Here is a 22,248-nt window from a genome sequence, read left to right on the forward strand (position 1 = left end):
GCCAAAAAAAAAAAAAAAAAAAAAAAAAAAAAAAATCGACCCGATAAAGGCTTGTGGAAATTTACTTTCAAAATGATCTTTCAAGTGTGAGAAATTAGTTGTGGGGACTCGTAGCCTATAGTTCTAGCCCAGGGTAGTCTTGGTTTAAATCTAAGTCTAATACAATTATGGTACTTTTTAAAATTACTTTAGACACTACAACACTATACTGCTTTAGTTAGTGTGAATTGAACTAAATTAATTAAAATCAGGATGAACGTAACATTTTGTATTACTTGTTGTGCTTGTTGTCCATTTATAATTAATACCATTGGGTGCCAAATTAATATATTATTAAAAATCTGAAATGCATTAGTGAAATATAATACTTAATGGTAATGAATTAATACAAACTGAGGCCCGAAGTCACTGGGATAGGCTACAGTCACCCTCGACCCCAAAAGGGAACAAGCGGTAGAAAATGGATGGATGAAATAAAAAGAGACAACAGAATACATTAAAGCACTATTTATATTCTATGCCATTACAACAAATGTAAGTTACTTTTTAGGCCCACACACGCGGGAGGTGGTCCTGGTGCATCAACCTGGAGTTCAACCCCAGCCCAGGTCGGATCACAGCTGACCCTTCTCCTGGACACGGACCACCAAGACCAGAACCTAGAGTTTCTTTCCCTCTACAGTTGGACTCATGAACACTTGACACCTGTCACTTTAATATGTCAACCATTTGCACTATTGTTCTGACCACTGTAAAGTTTGTGTATTTATTAAATTTAAGTATTTAGTCCAAGTTTATTTTAATTAGAAACACTTCAATTTTTATGCATGCCTTACTTTATCCTAGGTTATATTTTTGGGACACAGGCCTTGAATCTGTACGTTAAAATATAAGCTACTATTTAATTGTGTTATTTGTGCATTCAACTAAAATCTACATGTACTCTTTAGGTTTAAAGAGTGATTTAATGGTGCTTTGTTGTGGGCTACTGAATGTGTAATGGCTAAAATGTACAACCTAATAAACTGCATACATTGGCCGCTTCAACTACAATTAGAACACACTAGCTTTATTTGACACCTGTCAACAAACCGTTCAATTAAAACACATTTAGACGTTTAGATGACTGGCTGTGTATTAATGACACAAAATTGAGTTAATCTTGAGTTTGTTACTTTATGTGCTGCATCAAGTTGCCACTAGTATAAACCTGTAGAGTAACTCACCCTTTAATGATTGAAATGCGTGTTGAACTGGAAAAGGAAAAATTACTTTATGGTCTCTGAATTTGAAATAAACTATCAAGCTAAATATTGTTTAGTGGTTTTCAAGAACAAATGGGAGAACAACAAATCAAGTACAGTACAGCAGTTTATTGGAGGACACTTTTTACAAGGTTGGTAAAATGTTTGTACAAATGCATGTACACATGACATAATTACAACAAAAATACCATTCTCCATCTTCATATTGCCTTTATACCAATTGCCGTTTTAGGCCGGTATAAATCAGACTTCACTGGTTACTTACCAGTTTAAAAAGGTGCACTAACTAACTTTTGATAGAGTCCACTACCTGCTTGTCCCCATAGCGATGTCGCAAACTTTGCCTGGAATGACCCACAGTATGGCATTAAAGCTTCATTCCAGGTGTTAGTGTAAAATACATTGGAAAACATGCGTTCTTACTATGAGCAGGCTCCCCTTACAACAGATCTGACCTATAACTTCACCAGATGGCCCCACCTGCGCATCTCCATGGAGATAGATGCCATACTGTAGAACATTCAAGGCAAAACAATTACATCTCCATGGAGGCAGGCAAGTGGCAGACCTGCACCAGATGCTATTGTGCACCTTTAACTTCATTGGATTGATATACAGTGGACATCTGTCACTAAAACACATTTCCTGCTTCAATACACATGAAGCGCAGGACATTCAGTGAGAAAAACTAGAACAATGAATAGCAGGTACTTACTGGGTTTAACTGACCTGTCATGGCAGCCCAGTAGATTTAAAGGCTCATAAGCTGATGGAAGGGCTACAGACAAAAACAAATACATATCAATGATATGTTTAACTGAGGATATATCCCAGTCCCCTATGATGCGAGACAGGGCTCACGGGGCCCATAAACAATTTACTCCTTTAAAGTAAACCTAATTTCAGGGATTTTAAATGTCTTAAATGGAAGCAACAAGTGTCTTGATGCAGTGAATTGCACTTAATGCTGTTGCACAAAAGTTCTGTAGTTGTATAGGAAATCCACAACATACTGTACATGGATGATCGGGGGTGCTAAATAAAGTATGTGACAGCTGGCATTCGACAGTTAATTTTTTCCCCTGCAAGATAAATAAATGTACTGGCCTCATTTTTGACAAATGAGCAAAATAAAGAACTATTTAGATTCAGCCTGCATAACCACTAAACATTTTTGACTTTTACTTTACAAAACGCAGCCATTTTTAAGACGTTGATATATGTGGTGGATTTCCCGATTTTGATGATGGCAAACTTGTGTGATGAAATACCAGTTTAAATATATCTGATGCCCCATTATAACACCAGTACTAACCTTCATGACTCACCTTCGTAGGTCAGGACAAACCAGCATTGGATTTCAAGATGGATTTTATTACAACAGATTCATAAAACATTACAAAGGATGAATACATGTACCCTTTTAACCAAGATAGTTAAAAACAAACCTGAAACAAAAATAAAGCTAGAGACTGATGAGTCATGGATTTGTAACACTAATCAGGAATCATCTTTACCACTGAGACCCTCACCAACCAAAGTTGGGGACGCAAGTCCAACAGCACCTAAATGTGCTGTGAGGGCCTCAATATCTACCAAACAAAAAAAAAAGAAAGATCCAAATGTTTACATGAGAAACTTGCCTTTGTAAGAAGATGGGTACGCTCATGTTACTCCAGCAGCTTCAAAAAGGTAATATGAAATCGTTTTAACACACATTTCTATAAACCTGAGTGGAACCTATAGGGGAAAATACATCCTTACACATAAGCAACAGAGAGAATCTTGTGTGGTGTTTTATAATGTTGCATTAAATGTCCATGTGTCTAATAGTTCACCACCACAGAGCTCACAGCTGGTTGCGTGCAGCTACTGTTGAAAAGAGCACTAGGATGAGAAAAGGTGTTAGCCTCAAACCTAATGTGACGGCAGCTTTGAAGCTTCAGTAGCGTCCAGCTGGTGACATGACAGGTGGCCTCATGCCTAAGGGAGGGCCCCCCTGATAAGGGGGAACCATAGGACCCTGCCCATATGGAGGCATCCCACCAGCCATGTAGCCAGGCATGGCCTGTGGAGGAGCACCGTACTGACCTGTCGGAAAAACAACACATTAGACATGTTGACGCCACATTTACTACTAAAGATTAGGTTCACAACTTGCCATGCATGGGATGCCTCATTCCGGGCTGCTGGGGTATTCCTTGTTGTGGGGGAATCATGCCACCCACTGTTGCTGCAGCAGCATGGACCTGTCCCACTCTGGGGACGAGGCGCTGATAACGGGGCAACTGTGCCCTCATTTCTTCCTGTTCAGAAACACATTATAGACAGTCTTTAGACAAATTAAACATGAGACGCACAGATACAACATTAGCAGGGATACAAGGCACTGTATTGTTAACTATCCTTCAAATAAACTAGGAGTTGAACAAGAATAATTTGTTACATAAACATGTCAAAATTTATCATTTCAAGTGTCATTCTTCCATTATAGCATATTATAACCAACTGTATAGCATTCATTACTTACTGTGAAAAGAGAAAAACAAAAGCTAAAGCGACTTACCAGTGAGATATCCTCATCAGGGTGGATCAACTTACTAGTTGCACTCGTGGTAGTTAGTGTGGCAGGTTTACTAGTCACTGTGGCCGGGGGTTTGGCCACAGTGCTGCTAGAGGGATTAGAAGCAGAAGTGGAAGAGGAGGCAGAGACAGAGGGCTGAGTATAGGCGGGGAATGTTGCTTTGGGAGGGTCAGATGAGGCTGCTGTGGAAGCAGCAACTCCTGATGCATTTTGCTGGGCCTGTTCAAAGAAGGAACTGCACTTAGCCAACATGTTGGTTAAACTATACAAGTTATTAACATATAGCAGACAAGAATGAAAGACACCATTACAAAACCAGTCTTGTTTTCACTGAGCTTGATCATTAATGTTCTGGAATAGCAAAGTCTTTCATTCTTGTGTCCTCAAATTAAACACCATTTTACATCGAAGATTATTTCAAAAGGCAAGATTCACGAAACAGAATAATGCTACAGTAATTGAGACACAATGAACGGCCTATTGTATTAAAAAAGCACATGCAATCTAATATTGTGTATAGATGAAATAGCTGCTCTTCCCCAACCCAAATACTCTTTTGGGCAAAACTCAAGGATTACAGGCTTTAAATAAGCAACATGCAGCTGCCACAGTTCCAAGTCTGGGAGCGTACTTGAGGCGTGTTAGGAAAGGATGGCTGGGAGGAGGCAGACTGAACGTCTGCAGGAGATGAAGCTCCAGAGCCCATCTGCAGCATGGTAGAGAGGAGATCACAGCGATGACACAAATGTCTATATTAAAACTAACCCTTTCACACCACTTAGTTTACTGGCAGCAAACTGCAGGCAAGATCTCGTATTTCTTCAGAAGGAAATGTGTTCACTAGTCTTGGATTTTTTTTACCTGAGCTGCACTGGGAAACAAAGGCTTAGAGACAGCAGGTTGTGCTGCTGAAGATGGTCGAATCTGGATCGCTCCTGTGGGAGCTTGAGTCATGTGAGGCATCCCAGGCCGTGGAGCCATGTGAGGAGGCATTCCTGCGGATCACAAACAGAAGACACATATATGACAAAGGGATCATTGTCTCATTTCAGGATAACCTGCCACCAGTTTACTGTTACTAAAAAAAATCTATAGTGTACTAACCTGGAGGTATTCCGGGCATCCCAGGCATCATGGGAGGCATCATTCCACCCATTGGTATCATGCTGGAAAATACAAAACAACACACTTAGCAATCTGTAAACTGTTTTGACAGGCACAGTTTTACTGAGGACTTCATACCCTGGTGGCATCCCATGCATTCCATGAGGCATGCCATGCATCATTGGAGGAACACCTGGCATCATAGGAGGCATTCCTGCAACAAAAAAATAAAACATTTTGGATTGTGCAATGCAATGGTGTGTCTAAGGGAACACCCTGGTTAACCAATTAACTTAAGGCAGTAGGTCATAACCATTTAGTTGATTAATCGGTCAATGGTGTCCTAGTTGAACAAAATTTGCACGTCATCTCATTGTTCATGTTATAAAATATGGGACAACAGCAGAAAGGAGAACAAATAGAGTGAGGTAGCAGAAGATTTGGGAGTGGATCAAAAGATTACTGTATTTTTTGGGGAATAGAGCACTCCTGAATATAAACAGCACTTACAAAGAAAAAATAAGTTGTACACATACAGACTGCACGCCACCGGTGCCCAAATTGTAACATGACATATTTACACATACGGATGGCCTACGGTAATGCTGCTTGGGTTATCTTTAGTCTAGACCAATTTCTGATTGTAATATAAATCAGCATTTTGAAGTTTAACATACAGAGAACACATCTGAAGACCATGAACAGTGCTTCCACCGACATCTTTTAGTGTGTGAGAGACTTGCGCTTCCTGCTAGTGCCCCCGACGGACAGTAAAAATCTATAAATTAGCCGCATTGTTTTAAAGGCCGCAGGGTTCAAAGCATGGGAAAAGCGGCAGGGCTAGGTCTTTGCTAAAACGACTAATTTCTTGCCTTGGTATCCTCCAGGAGGTAACCCTGGTGCCCCAGCTACAGGCATTCCAGGCTGGGCCATGGGCGCAACGTAGGCAGCCTGAGGTTGAACAGGAGGTTGAGCTGAAGGTCCAGGCTCATCATCATCATCGTCGTCATCAGAGTCATCCTGATTTTTCCTTTTTTGACTTTCTTAAAAACAAACGTACAAGCCGATATAAGTGACAATAATAGTGTAATAATAATGTAAAGAAAAAGATGATATCAGGGCATGCAATGAGACCTTGAGATTTTTGTTCTAACGTCCGTCGTCTTTCCTGCATATCTTTCTCCGGTATTCCTTCCATGCCGTAGATCTCCAGCTCAATGTCAGTTCGTCCCGGAATTGCATTTGGAACACTATCAATTGTCTCCTTGTGAACCTGAAACACATTCAACCCATTTAATCATAATTCTGTCCTTTTATTTAAGGCTTTATTGTCGTCATTACGCTACATAATAAAGTTTTATTTGTTACATTGCACAATACAATTGAAGAATTTATCAGAATGTGGCTGACTTTCACAGGTCTTGTTTTTGATACAGAAGAGGCTAAGGTCCTCAGCAGGTGGACATTTTGATCAAGGTATGGAAATCTGGAGCTAGATGGGTGATTTGTGGCTTTTGGTTAGGTCACAGTGGAAATGTGGGAACAACGAACAAATAATAAATTGAAATAATGCAAAATTGTGTGGAATGATACGTAAAACACTATGTAAAAGCCAGGAGTCAGACCGTGTATGTGACCCAGTGCTCACGCCTGTCAGCATGCATGGAAGTATTCTTGTTGCATTTCATAAAACTCAAACATTTGATCTAAATGGTAAAAAGCTAATAATGGCTCAAAAGACACGTTCCATTTTTGTTTCAACCGCTCAAGTGTCACACAGCAGTCTCAATCTAAATGGGTTCTTACATGGTTAAATTTAAGTTAATTAATACAAAAACACTTACTTGCATACAGTGGATGGCTAAACCAGGGCCAGTGTACAGTTTCTTGTGGCAGATGTGACATTTAAAATGCTTAGCCTTTTGATGCTGAATAAGAATCTTTTCATCATCGAAGTCTCGATTACAATACCTTAGGAAGATAGTTAAGGGCCGATACATGAAACACCAAAAACGCTGACATGCACTTGATATGATTGATAATAGAAAACAACAGATATCCTAAATATAGGCTAAATTAAGACCAATTGTGAAAAAATATACATACAATATAACGTTATGTTGCCTTGAATATTTTAATTGAAATTGCGGTCAAATAGCTACAAAACAATTTAGGCCTTTGCCATAAGCGACAAATGTTAGCATTAGCCCCGTAAACCTTAAGCTAGCGGGTAGGAAAAACAATCAGTCACCACGACAAAAAGCAGTTTCACAGATGGATGCTCTACCCGGACATATATCCAACTTGAGTACACACACTTTCAAACAGTTTACAGCGAGTAAAGGTTTATTTCCCGTTTAGCGTAGAAAAGTTAGCATCCAAACACACAGGCCTCGAGTTGGCGACGCGAACATTTGCCACTACAGTAAACAACAACTGAGTCTGAAAGGATACCAGCACCATGGCTTCATCTGCTTCTTCTTCTTACGTCCCATCTTTCAACAAACACTGACACGAGTTATTAGAAGTGCAAATATCGGCCTTATTATCTGTTTGATAATGGCATGCTTTTATCCAGGGCCGTGACGAGGCCGAAAATGGCGCTTGGCTCAAAGACCGTTGTAGGAAGTGAGGAAATATCGCGAGATTACATCACGTCCGAGAACAAGCGCTACATAAAAGCAAACACATCCATGCGTAGAGCACAGGAGATAAAGGAGGTAAAGCTATAATGTAGGCGGGACGATTTGTGTGCTTTTTTTTTTAGCTCTCACACATTCACATACTAGCAGGATTATAATTTATAACTAGGGTAACAAATCAATATGGATTTTATAACTTTCACTAACCAGTCTGGAATACTAAGGTATGACCGCTGGATGGCGTCATTGCAGTGTTTTCGACAGTGTGTACTTTGTGGCCAGTAAAAATCCTATTATCATGATAATTATGATTATGATAACCAAATTAGTCAATCGAATAATGATCTGATGTGTGTTTACATGCATAAGAGATATGTGACAGTTGATCAAAGGAGTTTTGTACAATTAATTCTGAAATAACTCCCCTTTTCAAAAGTCTTTTAAAATACTTTCAAATTCAAGAATTTGTCAGCCAAAATTGCATTTGCACCCTATGCCCCAGGATATTTATTTAGCCAAGCTTAATATTGGCCTTTGGCTAACTCATTGACTTTCCCCTATATTCATGCTCTGGCAAGAGCCTTTTACCTAAAGATCCAGTTTACACTTCTCAGAGCACCAATCATTTTGTGGCTAGTTTAGTTTAGTCTTTATTTGAAGGGACAATGTGAATAAGGAGTATACCTGAGTAGGTCAGGTACTGCTACATATTTACATATCACACACATTTCCGCAGCATGTGGCGTTCATGTCATAAAACAGTTAACAAAATGCTACATTAGACTTATTATAAGGGGGAGAATGTTAAATTGTTAATGTTGACAAGTTTGATTGTTCCAAAGCCACTTTTTAGGTTCTACAGAGAATGTAGAATAGTTTGTTTGACGTTCTAGTTCAGTAGAAATATTGTTCCACTCATTTATTGCATTACAGGTATGACACATTGGCCTCTGGTGGAAGCCCGTGTGGCTCTGGAAGTAACTATAGAGCTTATAAGCACAAGCATAAGCATGCACAATATGAAATAACCACTCAGCATTACATTTATGTATAAAACAGTTTTAATGTACTTCAGTACGTATGGAATCTACAAAACATTAATATAATCCCCACAATGAGTTAGGAGAGCCGACTTGCCCTTAAAAGAGACCCATCCACACACAGTCTCTCAAACTTTAAATAGGACAAAAACAAATTGTTCACAATGAAGAATATGCACAATATAAAGTAAAATAGTATAATCAATAACATTTCATTTCTATCTCAGATAAAAGCTTGTAAAGTGCAAGCATTATGTCAGTAGCCTATAATTGAGTAGCCAACAGCACACTTTAATAATTACTGATGAAAGAAGGGTTAATTTTCTGTCTGAATTTTCAATCAAATAGCAGTTTAAGTTGTGACACTGCCTAATGAGGGAGCATTGATTTAGTACAAACTTATCTTTTAAACAGGGACATAAGGGGAGAGGTGTGTGCCACAGTACATTAAGACAAATTAAGTCAATACAAATTTTCAACAGAATTCTTCTTTGATGATACAGGTCTCTTGACTACATTCCACCGTAAACAGTTAAAAAGCTTACATTAGCTCCGAAGTGCTTGAGTCAGTCTTTTGGCATTAGTTTAAAAGCTAATGGAATGGCACTTTAACATACTACACACCATAATATAAACACCGCACCTTCCATGAATGAATTAAATTGGAAACCTTTTGTAAGTTTGTGCCAAATAGCCTACCAATTTGCAACATGAATGGTAAACTACACACAATATAGTATCAAAGTTACTCATAGCGCACAATGCAATGCCAACACCGCATATTTAGAACAAGATCTGTGCTGTAAAAGTTCCAGCTATTACCAGAGGTTAAGAATTTCTTCAGATTTGCGACAAATCACAAGCTTCTAAGACATAACGATGTAAGTGAATCAACATATTGCAGGGCTGTGCTTGAGTTACCCCACACAAAAGGCAAGTGTGCTGACATAATTTATAGGCACCGCTGGGTTGTGCATGACGAGGCAGAAGAGATTATGAGGAGATCCAAGGCCTCTGAACGTATACAATTTCTGGCCACATTGTGACACAGTACGCAACGCATACTGTAAAACACTTCTACTAATTGCAAGAGGCAAATTAACAGATCACTAGGTAAAACCACAGTCAAGATAGAAAGACTGTCTGGACAATACACTGGAATAGAGACATAGTATATTTGAATTTAGTGTTCTTTCCATGACTAAATAATGTTTCAGCATTTGGTAATTATATTTTTTACATTTGAAAGCATAAAACATATGTACTGAATAATGTGGCCAGCGTATTTGTCAGTACACTGTTAAGACATGATTTTCGCTTTGATTGATATACCAGTGCTACAAATAGTCACTTTCAGCCCCTCTGCCATAAGTCACGGTGGTGGGGGGAGCCGGACGTCGAGCAAGCTGTACGCAAATATATTCCAGAAAACAGCACATAACACAAACAAGGTGTAGACACAGAAGAAGATCCAGAACAGGGACTGCTCCTGGAGTTTTTGTTCATAATTGTGGAGGACAACCACGCCCAGAGTCAAACCCACAACCACGCCTCCCAGGTGGGCCACGAAGCTCGGGTTGGGACATGGAGGGAAAGCTGGGGGGTAAAACCGGAGCCACACAGCCCGACCAAACTCAACGCTCACTGCAAACAGAACAGAGGAGTTAAATGATTAGATGCATTGAACCTGTGATTCTTTCCTCACCTTGCCTGTGTGAATATGCATGCATGATTGGGGTATTGGGTTATATAAGTAGCACAAACGGATTGTGTTGGAACGGCCACATGTATATTTATTATCTGTCTTAACTTACTGCAAACAAGAGCCATGGCCATGCGGAATAACTTGAACTGACACTTCATTCCCGACCAGTTCTAATGAGAAAGAGGACACAGAATAAAAAACGACATATTATACATTCAGATACAAAGAACGGGACAACTTGTGCAAGGTCACGTTTCATCTGGATACACAAAGTCCTCTGACATGACATGGTCGCCGCGTGCCTCAATTCATGTCAATTTCCACGTCTTCAGATACACCCTGACCCCTAATCTCCTCTGTCTGGGAGAAATAATGTGATTTGAACTGAGAGGGCAGGCCATTTCTATCTCGACCTGCAGATTATTGTGGGGGTTGTGGAGAGGTATATAATAACCGAGCTTATCTCCACACAATAGATCACCTTGAGCACTCGATGCACACAATGGTGAATAGAAGAACACTGGCATCCGTTGCATGTACCTTTTTCTAACTGTAATGTATATTGCATTTTGAAAGGCACGTGAAATAAGATTTATGTATATTATGATTATGATTATTATCAGTTTCTTCTCAGTGATGTATGTGGTGGTCCCTAACAGATTCCTTAGTCAAGTTTTGTGCTCCACATAAGGCTGACTTCAATTTCCAGCTCCTTGTACTTTGTAGTAAAATATTAAAGCTTACCATGACCACATTAGCCAGGTGTGCCGACACAAGAGCATACACTCCACCAGATGAACCAACCACTGGAGCAGTCATATCGGTGACAGACACGGCCAGGGACCCTGAAGAGATGAAGACGTTTTTGATATTCATAATGTCCAAAAAAACACACCGAAATGAGCTTGGCAATGGTTAATGGCACTCTGAAGACTTTGTGACGGCGAGACTCAATATTATCCTGCTTACAGTGTGGTTGGATAAGAACCTCCTTTTCTCGGCAAGTCATAACACATTGATCTTAAAGGTGCCATAACATGCTTTTTTCACGTTTCGTAGTCTATCCTAAGTGTATAATTGATAATAATAAGGGTTGTGCAACACCTCTAACATAATAGTTAAGAAATATCACCCAGACCTTGGACCCCCTCACCAACCCGGAAATGCAAACGGCTTGGTTTGATATTCGCCCCCACCCTTGCGAAGAGCGATCTGGCTCCTCCGCCCAACCCGTGACGTAGTCTCAGAGCGTGTGTGTGCCCCGCCCACCCGTGACGTAGTGTGTGCCCCACAGCTGTCTGCTCCGCGCTGCGCCGCTCCTGCAGCGCGACTGAGTGAGAAACGATAGAACTTCAGATCAACACTACTTTGAGACTAAATAAATCTGGTGTTTATTCTACATCGTGCGCAGAACAGATATATATATATATATAGATCTATATATATATATATAAAAGTCTTATGTCCATCGCGCTCTTATTTCCTGTTTTTTTGGTATCAGATAGAACTTCTCTTCGTTTATTTTCCTGCTGCATCAACTGCCACATAAACCTTCACCATTGTGATAATAATAAAGAGTGCGATATCATTAATGAAGTTTTGGGCCTCTTTGAGCCGTGTTTCGTCGTAAATCGAAGCAGAAAAACTCCGGGGCTTGTATGGTGAGACGAGCCTGGAGCCAGCGCGGAGCTGGGGGGAAGGGGGCGGGAGGCGGCAGGCGGGAGGGGGGATGATGACGCGTGCCTGTGGGTATGATGCAGTCTTGCACCCACCGCCCGTCAGTTTGGAGATTCGCGGAAAGGAAATAGTCTGTACTATAGCTAAACACTGCGGGAATCAATCAAAAAAACACTCTGGGTACATATATGAAGCACAAATAGCAATGTAAGAAGGTTAAAAGCTCTGAAAAGTCGATTTTGCATGTTATGGGACCTTTAAATACATAAATGATTCCAATGATGGCATAAGGATTTAAATTTCACAACACCATAGTTACGGGGCCATATTAGATGGTTCTTTTCCTATTAACAACAAGACTATAACTATAACTAATCTTTACAATGTTATAAAATACATGTTACCCTATATGAATAAAATTACTGAGGTGCTTTATGAACCCTCACTAAAAAGTATACCAGCTTTGGAAACAGCTAGTGCTTTTCCTCTGAGGCCGGCAGTTTTTCCACAAAGTGACAGCTCATTTATCGTCCGAACAGCAGATGGAGGATGAGGAACGTAATGGCAATAATAATACATATCACTACTCATGATGGAAGCACTTTATTTAGTTTTGTGTACACACTTATCCCCCCAACATTTCCATTGTATACGTTTAAGTCCAGCAAGCCTTTGGGATCTTTGACTGTCCTTGAATCATTACTTGACCTTTGAACTTTGCCCTAACTCCTTTGTATAACAGCTGAGCCCGACTACCAGATAATTTTATGATTTTCACGTCTGGTTTCTTGAGATTGGAAAGGAGAAAAGGACTCATCCGACAGTGTGAAACAATAGAAACCATTCCCTGTACACTATAGTCCTAACTATTTAAGATCTTTTAGTTCAGAGGTAAATGCTTAATCTATTGAGCCTTCTTTCTATCCAGTCCAAACATTTTTCCTTCACAGACATGCTTGGTCATCACATGTCGCAACTAATTCATCTATTTCTATTACTGACTTTTCATTAAAATGTATTCCAAATCAATTACTTTTTTTAATGAGATAATCAACCAACACGCCAGAAAATGGTAGAAGGTCTAGAGGAACACAAAAGATTTATGGATGTTAAATAAGTAAGTCGGTATGAGAGAAGCAGAGAATAGGCTTAAAGACTTGTCACTCGCTGCATCCAACTCAAAATATATGTACACGTATGTACTAAGTTGACTTTGACTTGTGTCCTCCACCAATATTTGAAGAAGACACGACAAATCCAAACATGAGGGGCGACAACAGGGCATGTCTTTGCTCCGGCTCCAGTGGTCGATAACTAATTAAAGTGTGAGGCGTCCGGGTGCGTGTCTGTCTGAGCGCATCTATACACTGTGTGTGGGTGATTTTTAACACATTAGTTTACAATGGGATTAACGCTACAGATCACTGCTTGTCTACCTGGGGTTTATGTATCCGACACATATAGTAATAGACAGTTTTGCTTTCATTACTCCCTTGATGCACTTGTCTTTGGCATAAGCAACATTAATTATTAGATGCTCTGATCACAACTACAATTTATTCTAGATCTTGGTTGTAACGTTCACATTTTTGTAACATTGTGGGAGAATCTGTAATTGGCAAAATATTAGTTTCAGTTTTAAAATTTGTGGATTAAATCATTTCGCTTTTGCCCTTTGACTCAGGACATACAGTTACACCTATAACACAAGAGAAAGACTTTTATTTTGTATCCTTTTATGTGTTTTTCCCTGAGTGAAGAAACATGTAGGGGCTTTGATGTGCTATTGACAACCCCCATTTCACCATGACTGCAATCAGAGACACCAGCGCTCAGCCATCTGCCTCAACAATTGCACACACGCCACATTTTACCATTGAACAGACTCACATTCTGCTTGGACAAGATTGTGAATGCATGATAACAACAGGCAGAGAGAACAACGGTCCATTCCATTGGCCTACGCGGCATTTGAATTGAGCGTGTAGGTGGGGGAGTGCCCTATGCAGAGTGGAGGATAAGTGGATCATGAATATGTATATGAATGTGTGTGTGTGTGTGTGTGTGTGTGTGTGTGTGCGTGTGTGAGACAGCCCACCTGCTAACACACCACACACATAGACCAGCCCGATTCTCGCGGCTCCGTGGACCATCTCCAGAGGGACCCCGACCAAGAGCTGCATAGCCATGTTCAGACTTAGGTGCTCAATCCTGCAAAAAATAAATTAATTTTAAAAGTGATGGCCTATTATTATTTAAAGCCATGTGGATTGAGTTTTGATTACAATCCAGTCAGATTTTTCCCAGTTCACTTAAATTGGTTTTCATCTTGCATGTACACACATTCAGAAAGACCTGCACCTCCATCAGACCACACCCAGTGTCCCCGCACTCTTCAATGCACCCAAACACAAGCAATAAAGGCAGAAAAATACAAGATTAAAGACCACTGCAAATGTACCCAATTCCCCTCATAGATTCTGATCATTACAGGCACAAAAACAGTGTCCTTCAGAATTTGAAAGTCCTCTCTTTCTCAATGGTACATCACAGCACAAGATGACACAAGTCTTCGCAAAATGGCCTATAACAAACTTCACATTAGTTTGGTGAAGAAAAAATATATATTGATTTATCTAATATTATGTAGCAAATAATATATTATATATATAATACTAGATTGAAAGAAATCCTTAAATTGTTCTACAAGAAAATGGAAATGTATAGAGTTAAACACATACATTGTTCATTCATTGTTGCAAATGTTAAAATACAGCAAAAGTCCAATAGGCCGTGACATTAGACAACCATATGGTTTATTGACCAGGTCAGAGACCTGTATAAAATCCAAAAGCCATTTTAGATAACAACAGCAACACAAAATTAGGATTTTAAGAAAAGATTTTTGGAACGTTTTTACTATGCAGCTCTTCATGTCACAGTTTTGCAGAATAAATCCAGCATACTTAGATTTGGTGGGGAGAATTGGGTTGGAGTCACTGCAGTGTTATGCTGTTGACAGGATTAGATGCTTTGTGTGTGTGTGTGTGTGTGTGTGTGTGTGTGTGTGTGTGTGTGTGTGCGTGCGTGCGGGCGGGCGTGCGTGTGTGTGTGTGTGTGTGTGTGTGTGTGTGAAGAGAATTGAGCAGCTTCAGTTTGTAAGCCTTACGGTACATCACTCACACTGAACTCTACTGTAAATATATACTATTATTGAGCACTCATAGGGAGAGTGCATTTAAAGCCCCAGCTGTCAATCATCTGTGGAAAATAACTTACTTAAAGCTAAAATATTACCTTCTGAACTACTTCCCATTTACTTTTCTTTTTTACTGCAAACGATGATGTGTTGTGCAGTGATTTACATAATAAATGAGGCATGATATAGATATATTATTATAGAGGCATATTTGACTTATCTTAGCTTCATGCCCTTCTCGACCATTTACAGTCTTAGCACAAGAAAAAACGGGCACAATGGCTAGCATTTAGAGATTTTTCACTCGAGGCAAGTATTTATTATTCTCCAACACAATCAATGTATGTTAAACACCTAAATCCATCCTTCTTTTCTATTCAGCGGCATCTGCTCACCTCCGGCTCGCACTAATTAAATTACAAATTTAATAGTTCCCTGGAACAACACACCGGGCTATGATTACTGACTATCTGACATAATTTATTTTTACATATTGATTTTGTATCCAGGCACAGCGGTGTTGACTTAGGGCGCTACCCAAAAAAACACATTGATAAATGATAATATTACAGGCCATTTTACCATCGATACAATGATCCAAAAGTAAACCATGATAAGAAAAAAGAAGCATAATCCAAACACATTAATTAAGGTGTACTTTAATGGAACTAATAAAAGCCTGCAATCCCATTACTAGTGGTTATAAGATTGTTTACTTAAGTAACCCTCAATTTCCCACTTTAAACAAATGCCCCTAAACCATATTGAGCTATGAAAACCTGTTTTGTTGAACTGAACATAAAGTGGATCATACAGTATGTAGACAGAGGACATATTAAGACTTACCCTGTGTGCATGAAGATGTAGCTGAGGTACCTCCAGGCCTGCGCTCTCAGCTGAGGATGGTACGGTAAAGGACTCTTGAGGAAGGACGGACTAGACACTTGCAGCACCAGACGGTCCAACTTGAACCCGTAATACATGAAGACTGCTACCTGCCAACGCAAGCACACAATCAAAGCACTAAATCAACAAATATCAAGGTCATTTTAAAATCCTGTAATATGTTTGTTTTGAGAGTGATTGGTGAATTGGGCCATCATGTAGAAATTGCCTTAATTGCAAAATGTGTTATCCATCAATCATAATTAATATGATTGATAGATAACAAATTTTGTAATGAAGGCAATATGTGTGATGACATTTTTATTACATAGCAAGGCTGGTTTGAAACTGACCACAAGATAATGTAAACATATATGAATTAAACAAAAGAAAGGAAGTCATCAAAAAGCTAAAACGGAGCAATGGGTTTTTATATGATTTAATCTCAGAAACAAATGGCTATTGTCTGTTTGCTTGTATTTTAGTTATGTGTTTGTGTTTTACTCTACTATATATATACAATACTATATATAGTTAATGGCATCACTTGAGACATATCAAGAGCAGTTTACAATGAACAAAATGCAAAATAGTAACATATGTATGTTTACCGGTCAATCTTAAATACCCTGTGCGTCTTTCCTGTTTCCTGCACCTTACATTAATTATTTGTTCTGTTTTAAATCAGTATATCATCTAAAAAAATCCTGAGAAGAAAGGAATGATACAAAGGGAGATTTTTTTCATCTCAATTATGATTAACTAATTTACAGTGAACTAAAAGTAAATAAACTGACCTCTGCTATGGTGATGGCCAGTATGAGCCAGGGCGGGGGGCAGTAGGTGTAGCTGTCGAAGTACCACTTGCGGTCCACTTCTCGCGGCAGAGTTTCATAGGCGATGTGTCGTACCAGCCTCTGGGACAGTCCCAGCCCCACCTCGTCCCGCAGATTGCATCCCTTCAGCTGCCGGCTACCCTGAAGGATGGCCCGCCGAAAACTGTTGGAGCGCTTGTTGGTCATCTGGAAGGAGACAGACAAAAATATGACTGATACATATATAAAAAATATTTGAGATTTGGGGAGTGAGATGCTCCTGTGTACGTATATTTTGTGATGCAGACTGCTAAATCCCTGTTTTTGGACCACACCCCCCCTGCTCTGACAGAGGCAGACCCTTTCTCCTTGTCACAAAAACTGAATGCCTGTCCCATCGCCTAGCAACCACCAAACCCTGCACTTCACCTCTTTCTGTCCACAAACATTCATTCCCCAAATACAGTTGGCATTATGTCCAGTTTTCTTCTGACTCACAAAGACGGGTACAAAGCATGGTTCCAGCTCTTCCAGCCAGTAAATGGTTGTGCTGGGCAAAGAACTGTTTAGACATCTCGTAATTTTCAATAGATTTATAGATTTATATATATATATATCCTATTGTTAGGATGAACAGTATTTAGAACCAAACTTTTCCCCATAGACAAAAATAAGTTATTCAACTCGCTGAGCTCATTTGCACGTCTGGCTACCGTTAAAACTACTATACAGGAAAGGGTAAGGTACTAAAGATAGACCTGATTTATATTAAGACATAGATAATTAATGTGTAGTGGATTTTAAAACCAGGTATTGCTTAAGTACTGACAAAGATGGAATGGCCCCCACTACTCAGCCTAAGTAGCTTGTCTGTTCAATCTGACCTCATGAGCCAAACTTTACACCCTAATGCATCACCTGAGCACAGGCGCATCTGTGTTTAACACACCAACTCGAAATAAACTGTAATGTCCACCTTTTATACTGAATATCCCATTCCTTTCGTCTAAACAGCCCATGAAGTCTTATAGTTGTAGCAATAGAAATGATGCAGCAGCAGCAGTATAGTTATAGTCATAATTATAATATAAGTTGCTTCTTCTAAGCATTAAACATTTTATAAATGTCCTGATAAAAACAGCAGTCCCCTCAAAGCATTGTATAAAATATTGCTTTGTTAAATTTAATGAGGCCATGTCTGTGGAGAAATCACTATTTGAAGACTGCTGAGAAAAAGCTAATTATTTCAGCTTTTATGTACCAAGCCCAACAAAACTGTGGAAAAATGATTACAGGTTACCATGGTCAACGTGGTCATTTTTTTTGCACTGCTCCCATAAAGTCCCTCAGACAAATAAGACACACATACACAGACAGTGCTCCCCGAGCAACCGCCGTCCAATAACAGCCAATGCTTTCTTTGTGTGAACTGACTGCAATTCCAATTCCTTCCCTCTTTGTTTTACACAAAAGGAAAGTGACACCCTGTCTGTTTGGGAAAAGGAGGGGAAAATGGCACAAATGGGCATCGAGCCACTAACAATTTTACTGTTTGATCAATGACACAGACAATCTGAGCCAAGGGATGAGAAGCGAGGCGGGAGAGACACAAACACAAGATAATTAAAGAACACATTTTAATCCATAACTTTCAGACGTGTGAAAAGATGTTTTTTGTTTGTAGGTGTAGTTTGCTGACATTGGCAACCCAACGACAATGGAAGACTTAAAAATAATTATAGTGTGACTGATCTCCTTTTTATAGAAAACATGTGTTTTTGTGGCTAAATAGTAATTCACTCCTGAGGTAGATATTGAAACCATTGCTCCTATAGTACTGGCATGAATTGCAGTAGTAGTGATGGTGGAATTGCAGCAGTATTGTAGTAGTGATTGTGGTAGTAGTAGCCGTGGCTGTCGTTGTAATATAATATCAGCAACCTGCATGTTATACTTCTTAAATTGTCTCATGTTACTCATAGATCAAAAGTTCTCTTTGCCATTAAAACTTTTAACTTCATTTTCAGGGTTATTTTGGGAGGCGTAAACCTTTTACCAGCACCGCAGGACAGCCATAAGCACAGCAGGAGTGTGATGTACGAGGAGCTCCTAAGCAAAATAGAAAGGCAGAAAGCTTCAAATACGAACGTAGCAACAAGAAAAAGGCTTAACTTGAACAGAGGAAGCAGGGTGAAGGGTGCATATAGAAGATTGATGGAGGGACCCGGAGCTGTGATTGGAACCTTTGCTGTGATGAAGCTGTGGTCATGCAGTTACTGACTATAATCGTGATATAGGAGAACACTGCCACAACTTAAGTCTCCATATTTGGTGAGGGATTTGGATTTTATGGTACTATTGCAAATGTCTGTGGTTAACACTCATGTCATTACAGAGTATATCTCCTGAAGATACGGGATTGAAGGTGCATGTTTTTTTCACAGCTGAAAGTTTAGATTAACATGACAGAATACTATTTATTTTATTTTTTTCATTTTCTACAAGGATATTTGTATATCTTTCAAAATAGTGAGTTGACCAGTGAGAAAAATAGGCTTTACCTTTGGAAATTTGACATTTGAATAATAAAATACCAGAATGTGAATCCAACCAGACAAAGTCAATTAACCTGTTGGAGATTTCTTAGTTCTCCGAAATGCATTATGTGCCTTTGATCTTACTCTCCAAGCAACTCACATTTGACTTTCAAGGCAACTTAAATTATATTTACATTCATGACATTCCTCCCACCTTATTCTGGAAAGTAAATGAGGAAAAGACATTTCACCTTGAAGCTTTGTTTATGCAGCCAACAAGACGCACAACAAGATTAGATGTTGTTCTCTGCAGATTTGTCACATTGACCTTTATTTAACCAGGAAAGTGCCACCTAGATTAAGAATCTCTTTTGCGGGGGAGTCCTGGCCCATGGTCACGTTTCAAATTTAGATAAAACAAAATGTTTTTAAGTAGAAAAAGCTTCAGTTGTAGACATCTGGACTCAGTTAGAAAAAATAGACGTTTCGACTCTCATCCAAGAGTCATTGACAATGACTCTTGGATGAGAGTCGAAACGTCTATTTACAACTACAACTGAAGCTTTTTCTACTATGGAACACGCCTGGACGAATGAGGGATTACACCGACATATTTCCAAGAATTTGGGGCCTAAAACCTTGGATTTAGTTCGGGAACTCGAAAATGTTTTTAAGTTTATTATGGTAGGAAAGTAGATATATAGTATGTTCCCAAAGCCAGGTTAACTAAAGCTTCCATAATTCTCAGTTACCCACAAATTGGCTTTAATCTAGGTTTTCTCAGGTCAAGATGACAAAGTACGCACAAAGTTTCACTTTCTTCTCTGCATGTCCCTAAATAATGTACTTTATAAAGTAATTGTGCAGTAATTTCTTCAAATTTAGCATTTGACCAAATTATAATGAAAATGTCCTCACTCTCTTAAATCCAGTACAATATGTTCTGAAATCTATCAGATGACACAAAATCAGCCAATCAACAATCAGAGGATAAATGAGCTTCTTACAGGTCACATTCTGTATCAGACACTGCTCAAGTCAGAGAAACAGGTGGATGTGGTCACGGTCACAGACAACAACGCCGTCTCCAGTGTCTGTCACCCTCCCAACACAATATACTGTCCCAGGTCAGTGCTATAAAGCCTCCCTTTGGACCAGAGGGGGGCAGAACAAAAAGGGAAGTTAGAAGACAGCTAAAGATGTTCAGAGGGGACCTTGGACTATAAGCAGCATGGACACTGCAACTAAAAGGAGGACAAGGTGAAAGTTCCGAGGAAAATTCATCAACAGTTACAGGGAGGTGGATAAAATTGTTTATGAAATGCTGAAATATTTTTAATGAATTCAAATTTTCTTTTATGTTTGATCAGACTAATCACCAAAATAACAGACGTTATGTTGCAGCATTGACCCTCAAATGTCTCACCAAGTTGACAAAGTCTTGGTAGCAGATCTTTCCATTGCCATCAGCGAGGGCCAAAAGGACTTCCAGTTTGTGAGGGTCAATCTCAGAGCTGTGAGTGGCCAGTAGGTCCCTGAACCGCTCCGTACTGATGAAGCCCGAATGCTCCGGGTCATACTGCAGTCAAACACACACACACAGTGCAAAAACATGAGTGTCTTGACAGTAGGTTACTTTAGAATGTTGGTGTTAAGTTATTTTAGCAGTTCAATTAAAAGGCTTTGAGTGAAATATATCAAACATTTATTTGTTTCAATTGTTAGTACGACTTAATTAGTCCATATGAACTCAAGGACAGCACAGAGTGGTGGGGGACTGATGACAAACAGCAAAAACAAGGTGGTTGAAGTGTTTGGTTTAAGGGTACAATAACAGATAATGAACAACAAAATCTCACTTTACATGAAAAGTGAACCTATTTATTAGTGTTAATGTTTGGGATTTAATAAAGCAATTTTTTGTACAACTTTAATTATTGTTATTGAAATTTGATCACATTGTATTGTTCTTTAATACGTTATAAACAATAAAATAAAGAAATGTTTTAAATACTTCACTCAGTGTGTATTGAAGTTATGAAATATCGATTTCTTTGTGACAGAAAGCCATTTTGCATGTTCCTGGTTATGAGAAAATAGGTGGATGATTGATGAGCCATGCCAAAAAGAAGCGTTTTTCATGAAACAGCACTGCAATGTAGAGCTTGTAAACAACTGCATGTCTAATTACTGCAAATTCGTGCATTACAATGTGACATTTGCATAAATTAAAAGAGCCAGCCAGGTTCCAAATATAGTGGCTGTATACAGGGTGCATAGCGTGTGCGGCTGCCATATGCTGGTGTTGGCAAGAGCTGAGTAAAGCCGGCTGGCAGCAGGTGTTATGTGCTCGGCCCTCTACAGGGACAACAGACTTGGCATGTTACTGGAATGTTTATCTATAATGCTTATACAAGAGAATATCAAAAATTCTTGTAATTTCCACTGTTTGAGAGTTAACTAATGTAAACAATATTTCTTTTTCAAGTCAATCCTAATCAAACAAACATTGACAGATTGATTTATTGGGCTTCTCTTATTTCTTAAAAATCTGTTTTGTGTGTGCCGGAATTTTTCTTTTTAAAGGTGAATCAAACGCCGTGCTGGCCCATGCAGCTCTACCTAATGTGTAGAGAAAACACAAACTAGCATAAATGTGTGCTCCAAACTGGTATCCCCAATCACTCCAAAATGTAGAAGAAATTCAGATGAGGAAAATGAACCACTTCAGGCTAATAAACAAAATACCAGTAAGTTGACATGATGAGCGTGTCCCAAAGAATCAGTGCAAAAAC

At 39.3% G+C, this 22,248-nt stretch overlaps 2 protein-coding genes across 7 annotated transcripts in view; both read right to left on the reverse strand.

Moving 5' to 3' along the window:
• Positions 1 to 2,618: 2,618 nt before the first annotated feature.
• On the reverse strand, positions 2,619 to 7,587 carry znf207b (zinc finger protein 207, b). Of its 3 annotated transcripts, none has more exons than XM_072463876.1 (11): positions 7,408 to 7,587; positions 6,798 to 6,924; positions 6,088 to 6,226; positions 5,826 to 5,996; positions 5,092 to 5,167; positions 4,954 to 5,015; positions 4,711 to 4,844; positions 4,481 to 4,555; positions 3,832 to 4,068; positions 3,427 to 3,571; positions 2,619 to 3,356 (listed from the first exon to the last, which is right to left on the reverse strand). In XM_072463876.1, the coding sequence occupies exons 1-11, from the start codon at positions 7,446 to 7,448 to the stop codon at positions 3,208 to 3,210; spliced, it is 1,356 nt and encodes a 451-aa protein (XP_072319977.1). In that variant the 5' UTR covers positions 7,449 to 7,587; the 3' UTR covers positions 2,619 to 3,207. The 3 variants fall into 3 exon arrangements, with proteins under 3 accessions (XP_072319977.1, XP_072319979.1, XP_072319980.1); XM_072463879.1 differs by having other exon boundaries at positions 3,211 to 3,335; positions 3,409 to 3,571; XM_072463878.1 differs by lacking the exon at positions 4,481 to 4,555.
• Positions 7,588 to 8,633: 1,046 nt separating this feature from the next.
• The window catches only part of rhbdl3 (rhomboid, veinlet-like 3 (Drosophila)), a 38,467-nt gene continuing 24,852 nt past the window's right edge, over positions 8,634 to 22,248 (reverse strand). For 2 of the 4 annotated variants that reach the window (XM_072463328.1, XM_072463329.1), the window contains 7 exons: positions 20,880 to 21,032; positions 16,899 to 17,123; positions 16,063 to 16,211; positions 14,116 to 14,228; positions 11,085 to 11,185; positions 10,450 to 10,510; positions 8,634 to 10,279 (listed from right to left, as the gene is read on the reverse strand). In XM_072463328.1, the coding sequence (XP_072319429.1) occupies positions 10,008 to 10,279; positions 10,450 to 10,510; positions 11,085 to 11,185; positions 14,116 to 14,228; positions 16,063 to 16,211; positions 16,899 to 17,123; positions 20,880 to 21,032 (1,074 nt within the window). In that variant the 3' untranslated portion in view covers positions 8,634 to 10,007. The remainder of the gene's footprint in view (positions 10,280 to 10,449; positions 10,511 to 11,084; positions 11,186 to 14,115; positions 14,229 to 16,062; positions 16,212 to 16,898; positions 17,124 to 20,879; positions 21,033 to 22,248) is intronic. The other 2 variants (XM_072463330.1, XM_072463331.1) reach the window with 1 other exon arrangement.

This window comes from Eucyclogobius newberryi, unplaced genomic scaffold (assembly GCF_026437365.1).
Source record: "Eucyclogobius newberryi isolate DKJ021-1_F unplaced genomic scaffold, fEucNew1.0.hap1 SCAF_4, whole genome shotgun sequence".
NCBI classification, from domain to species: domain Eukaryota; kingdom Metazoa; phylum Chordata; class Actinopteri; order Gobiiformes; family Gobiidae; genus Eucyclogobius; species Eucyclogobius newberryi.